The sequence below is a fragment of the Haliotis rubra genome, unplaced genomic scaffold, assembly GCF_003918875.1.
Source record: "Haliotis rubra isolate DU_JTF1 unplaced genomic scaffold, ASM391887v1 Scf539, whole genome shotgun sequence".
Lineage (NCBI taxonomy): Eukaryota > Metazoa > Mollusca > Gastropoda > Lepetellida > Haliotidae > Haliotis > Haliotis rubra.
This window is the reverse complement of record NW_025767234.1, coordinates 80,471-86,052: the sequence shown is the minus strand read 5'-3', so window position 1 is coordinate 86,052 and position 5,582 is coordinate 80,471. Positions and strand designations below refer to the sequence as shown.

At 41.6% G+C, this 5,582-nt stretch overlaps 1 protein-coding gene across 1 annotated transcript; it reads left to right on the top strand.

Annotated features, from left to right (window-relative positions):
• The first annotated feature begins 1,992 nt into the window (after window positions 1–1,992).
• LOC124253306 lies at window positions 1,993–5,141 on the top strand. Its single transcript, XM_046687053.1, has 4 exons — window positions 1,993–2,369; window positions 2,897–3,160; window positions 3,560–3,751; window positions 4,919–5,141. The coding sequence occupies exons 1-3, from the start codon at window positions 2,010–2,012 to the stop codon at window positions 3,749–3,751; spliced, it is 816 nt and encodes a 271-aa protein (XP_046543009.1). The 5' UTR covers window positions 1,993–2,009; the 3' UTR covers window positions 4,919–5,141.
• Window positions 5,142–5,582: the final 441 nt, after the last annotated feature.

Sequence of the window (5,582 nt, the reverse complement as noted above, 5' to 3'; positions counted from 1 at the left end):
TCATCTTGGCTTTATTGTTCACCCAGTTGTCATTCATTACGTGTTTGCAAGGAAATACTGTCCCTATAGGTATATAGTTTAATGTATACATTATATGTGCATATATACATGTGAATTATAGTCAAGTCTTATAGAAACTTTATCAAATGCTTACCTATTTCGCGAACACCTGGTGTCATCCCTGATTTTCAGTGATTCATGCTTTTCACCGCTACTTTGCCCCTACATAGGATCTGTTTCAGCGAATAATCTAGACTGGTTATCTTATGTGTTTGATGTTTTTTATTCAGATTTGTTCAAATGTTCATGTCATCCGACGAAGGCAGTTTTAACGAATAGCATAGTTGTCATTACATTTTTGGAATAGATTTTACGTCGTCCGTCCATACTGGTAGCTTAAACAGCTAAAGGATTCAGAATACTCCCGTGACGATCCGGGTTAAAATTGGCCTTCATCAACCCATGCTTGTCGTTAGAGGCCACCAACATGACTTGACTGACTTGGCTGACTTGACTGACTTGGCTGACTTGGCTGACACATGTCAACATGTATTCCAACTGCGTAGATCGATGTTCATGATGTTGATCACTGGATTGTCTGGTCCACACTCGATCATTTACAGACCACCGCCATATAGCTGGAACATTGTTGAGTGCGGCGTTAAGCAACAAACACCTGAACTTCCCACTACTAGTGATGGCAGGTCATATTGGTAGCTTAAACAGCCAAATGGTTCAGAATACAGCGGCTGTGGGTAGCCTGGTGGTTAAAGCGTTCGCTCGTCACGTCGAAGACCTAGGTTCGATTCCCCACATGGGTACAATGTGTGAAGCCCATTCCTGGTGACTCCGCTGCGACATTGCTGGAATATTGCTAAAAGTGGCGTTAAACCATACTCACTCACTCAGCGCTGGGTGTATACTGCGAATGTTAATATTTGTTCTCTCTGTTCCAGAACGATGGTCTGTCTGCTGCTGCTGTTATGTCTCGCCCCAGTGGCGCTAGCCTGGGACTCAGAGGAAGCTCATTCCCTGCTTCGCAAGGCCATGGCCAAGGTAGGTACAAATACTGAAGCTCACCTTCCAACTATGCTTGACAGATTGTGTTTGGTGTAACACAGTTTTTCACGATTGGGAATGACAAGTCTGCAATAATTCCAGTATTTCCAGATAAGTAAAACCTAAGTTTAACCAGTAAATTTCTCAAATGGAGTTTCTTTTTAATTGCTTCGAAGTATTGGGATTATATGGCCTAGGTTAGTTTGTATACTTCCTGGGAAATATTATTTTTGGCTGAACTTAATAATGTTTATCAGAAAATAGTTCTGGTATGTTAGTACAAAATGATATATGATCCTTAGTGAATATTATCTGTGTTTCTGAATCGTTATTAGCATGTTTTAGAAACGGAAATTGTATTATGCTAGTCTATCGTGTGCGTTTATTTAATATGCTCACAACTCAAGTCACCGCATTAAATACCTGAAGCAACGAGAAGTTAATCGAAGGACGAGTAAATACTCGAAATTTTAAGTTTTCAAAAATACGTGAACTAACGATAAGATATTCGAAGGAATGTGAAAAAAAATGAAAAACTAAAAATTTTGCTGAAAACATATTTGATGCTACAAAAGCGGCAGTATTAGGATTTCGTAGATATTTGATGTAAAACTATATCTATCGATCCCACTGCAAGGGATTTACACACATAGATGATGCTTTGAAAGCTTGTGAACCCAGAGATGTGTCATTTGAAGTAATTTTCTAAAATTGCATTATGTACATGCCTAATATTACATGGAATTCATTTTCTATTAACGAGCCGCTTTGAAACAAGCAGATATTTAATAATTCAAACTCTGAAAAACGGGGTTTAGTACCATATACATTGAAGGTTGAACTGGCCTGATATATTGTTGTGACCGGAAACGGAAGTAGTCTGACAAAGGCAGTAAGCTTGTCTGCTTGTTCACCTCCAGGACGTTGACGGAGAGCTCGAGGGTTGGCAGATGGAGAAGCTGCCCGACTTTCTCAAGTGGTACAGCCTGCAGAAACAGATGAAAGGAGATGACGACAGAAAGATGAGCGAAGATGAAGGTGAAGATGAGAAGAAGAGAGTTGAGATCCCCGCGGCCCCCTGGGACCACCCTGGCCCCTTCGTCTGGTGGAGACTTCATCACAAGTACGACGTCATGAGACAGTGGAAGGAGGAGCAGGTTCGGAAGCAACGTGAACAGTGGGTGCGGGAGGTCAAGGAGAAGATGGAGAAGTTCCAGCAGTTCGAGAAGTTCCAGGCCGCCATGGAGGAACACAGGCAGAAGGCAGAGAATATGAAGAAGCTCCAGGGAGTGCTTAGACTCCATGCTCAGGTGGGAATTCAGCGTTTAATTACAGGCGTTCGGAGAAGATGATTTATTGTTTGTGTGTTTGGTTGGTTGGTTGGTTTGTTTGTTTGTTTGTTTGTTGGTTGGTTGGTTTGTTGGTTGTTTGGCTGGTTGTCTGGTATGTAACGCAAACGCTTAGCAATATTCCAGCTACATGACGGCGGTCGTTAAATAATCGAGTCTGGACCAGACAATCCAGTGACTGACACCATGAGCATCGATCTACACATTGGGATAACTTGCCATGCATCCACCAAGTCACCGAGCCTGACCACCCGATCCTGTAAATCGCACCTAAGACATGCATGGGTTACTGAAGACCAGTTCTAACCAGGATGATTTTTAACAATTAAACCGTCAACTAAGTTTTACTGATTGGAAATTGAACGATTAATGAAAATTGAACTATAAGATGTGTTTTGTCACTGACTCATCCACCCCTCACTATTTCTTTCCTCTCTGTCATTCCTTCTCACTGATTTCGTCGCACTCACTCACTCACTCACTCTCAGGTCCACAAAGAGCAGGAGTTCGCAGAGATGATGAGGACCTTTACCCAGAAGAAGAAGCAGTACGTGTTCACCGTCGTGTATGAACTAATGAAGTTCTGCAAGTGCAGCGAGTCTATCATGGATCTCCAACGCTTCTTCAACCCCGACAGCGTGCGCAACATGAACGAGGTGCACAGCAACAACACTGACGTAATGAACATCGACGAACACCTGGCCTTCCCACACCCAAGGACACAAGAGGAGGCCAAGAAAATGTTCATGAAGGTGAGCACTAAAACATCCTGGCGTCCATTCTTGTTAACAAATGCAATTAAACTGACAAAGAAAGAATACACCATGTATGAAAAATGAAACAAATGAGATGGCGCTTGGGGTTTCATAATTGCGTTTTGAACCCTCGCTTTGCAGTTCTTCGGTGACAGTTTTCATCCTAGTAAAGTCAAATTCAATATTCTAAGATTCAATTCTAATGCCTGTTTTAACTGTGACAACATGTTGCAAATACCATGGATACCAGACACAGACATAATTAATTGACCCCGAGCCGTGTCTTCATTGTTTGTCTTCTTATTGCTCAGCGAGAGGCAGGGCAACAACAAGTACCATCTTTTGGTGTGACATGACTGGGTCATCTAAGAGTACTACATTTCGACATTATTGCAGGGGCTTGTGAAGACGCTGTGTGTGAGCGCCAAGGAGTACGTGCATCACGTGAGGATGTTCGCCGCCCATCACCTTGCTCATCACTTCGCCATGGAGACCATGGGAGACATGCAGACAGCGGGCAACACGGGCGACATGCAGCCAATGGGAGACATAATGTCTGATGATAAATCTGGAAATTACGGCTTTTAGGTGAGTGAGTGAGTTAGTTGGTTTTACGCTGCTTTTAGCGATATTCCAGGGACACTAGAAATGGGCTTCACATATTGTACCCATGCGGGGAATCGAACCTGGGTCTTCAGCGTGACGAGTGAACGCTTTAACCACTTGATCACGTATACTAAAGGGGGTACAAATACATTTATTGGTATCGTTATAAATGAAACCCCGTCATTAAAACTACTCATTTCGACATTTTATAAACTTAAATCGACCATTTTTACAACAGTGCACAATTCTCTCCTGTGAACGAAATTTCAGCCAATCAGAGGGGCGCGTCTCCGTGACGTAATGCGAGGAATGCCTATGACGGGCGTTTCCGGGGTAAATTATCTTGTTTACAGGTTTGTCTAAACCTGAAATCGTAACAAGCGTTGTGAAAATGAAAGCTTTATGTTTTCACAATCTATGGTCATTTAATCTTGTCACCTGCTTTGCCCAGCTTCGGAGTTACAACTTGCTTTCACAGACGACTTTTCGGCAACTTTTATTGGCTCTGTATTAATTAACCACAATTTTTTAAAGAATGAATTTGTTCCGCTTAAGACTAACCACAAGTCTTTCATATGTAATTTTTAAAAGAGTACCAAAAAAACCAAAAGCTTATTCGTTTTTAAGGATTAGAAATACTCATGTACTGCTCCTTACCAACACAGCTATTTCTTTTTTGAAAATAAAAGTTGTTTCGGTTTTTTTCACCTTCCGGGAACAAAAAAGTAGGAATGGTGCTTTATTGTGAGAATGACGTCTTTGCTAGGATTTGTAGTGAGGTTAACGTTTTATTGTGTGAATGACGTCTTTGCTAAGATACATATTGGGAATGACGTTTCATAGTGGCAATGACGTTTTATCGGAGGGATGACGTTTTTGCTAGGATATAAAGTGGGGATGACGTTTTTGCTAGGATATAAAGTGGGGATGACGTCTTTGCTAGGATATAAAATGGGAATGACGTTTTTGCTAGGATAAAAAGTGGGAATCACGTCTTCACCATAATATATAATGGGAATGAAATTTTAAAATGAGGTGTAGGTGGACAATATGGCTTGTAGCTGGGACGAAGTGCATTGTACATCGGGCATTCATGTCATGCTGAGATACATTTCGCTTTATTAAATAAATATTTAATTTCAATTTCAGATGCCGAGACTCACAGAGACGTGAAGCACGTGTACATGAAGATCAGTTACGTAAGATGCGAAGCGCACACACGTGAAGCACAGTTACGTGAAACACCGAGACGTGAAGCACAGTGACCTCGTTTATTATCGCCAAATAGTAGACTGCACCTGTGTCGTAAATCGTAACTATGCACATCTGCTCAACAATGTTATTGTATCGGTCAATAAAATGTTAAAACGGTCACCTATCGCAGTCATCGGTTTTTTATGATGTTTAGAAGCCACAAATTAGGATTTGTTACATACACATTCTGAGTTGGATGTCACAGAATATGGCAATTAGGATTTGTTACATACACATTCTGGTTGGATGTCCCAGAATATGGCAATTAGTATTTGTTACATACACACTCTGGTTGGATGTCACAGAATATGGCTCATAAAGCAGTGTGAAAAGTGAGTAAATGAGTGAGTTTAGTTTTACGCCGCTTTTAACAATATCACGGCAGGGGACACATCAATTGGGCTTCACACATTGTACCCATGTGGGGAATCGAATCCGGGTCTTCGACGTGACGAGCGAATGCTTTAACCACTAGGTTACCCCACCGCCACCATTGTGAAAAGGTAATGCCCAATACGAGTTGGTGTTTTCCTCCATAATGAACTTGTTGATCGATGCT

Bases quoted from the DNA above. Each gene is read 5' to 3' on its own strand.
- LOC124253306 (XM_046687053.1), top strand. From the start codon at position 2,010: ATGGAGAAGCTGCCCGACTTTCTCAAGTGGTACAGCCTGCAGAAACAG. The intron at 2,370-2,896 runs GTGGGAATTCAG...ACTCACTCTCAG, and splicing joins TGCTTAGACTCCATGCTCAG to GTCCACAAAGAGCAGGAGTT. The intron at 3,161-3,559 runs GTGAGCACTAAA...ACATTATTGCAG, and splicing joins CCAAGAAAATGTTCATGAAG to GGGCTTGTGAAGACGCTGTG.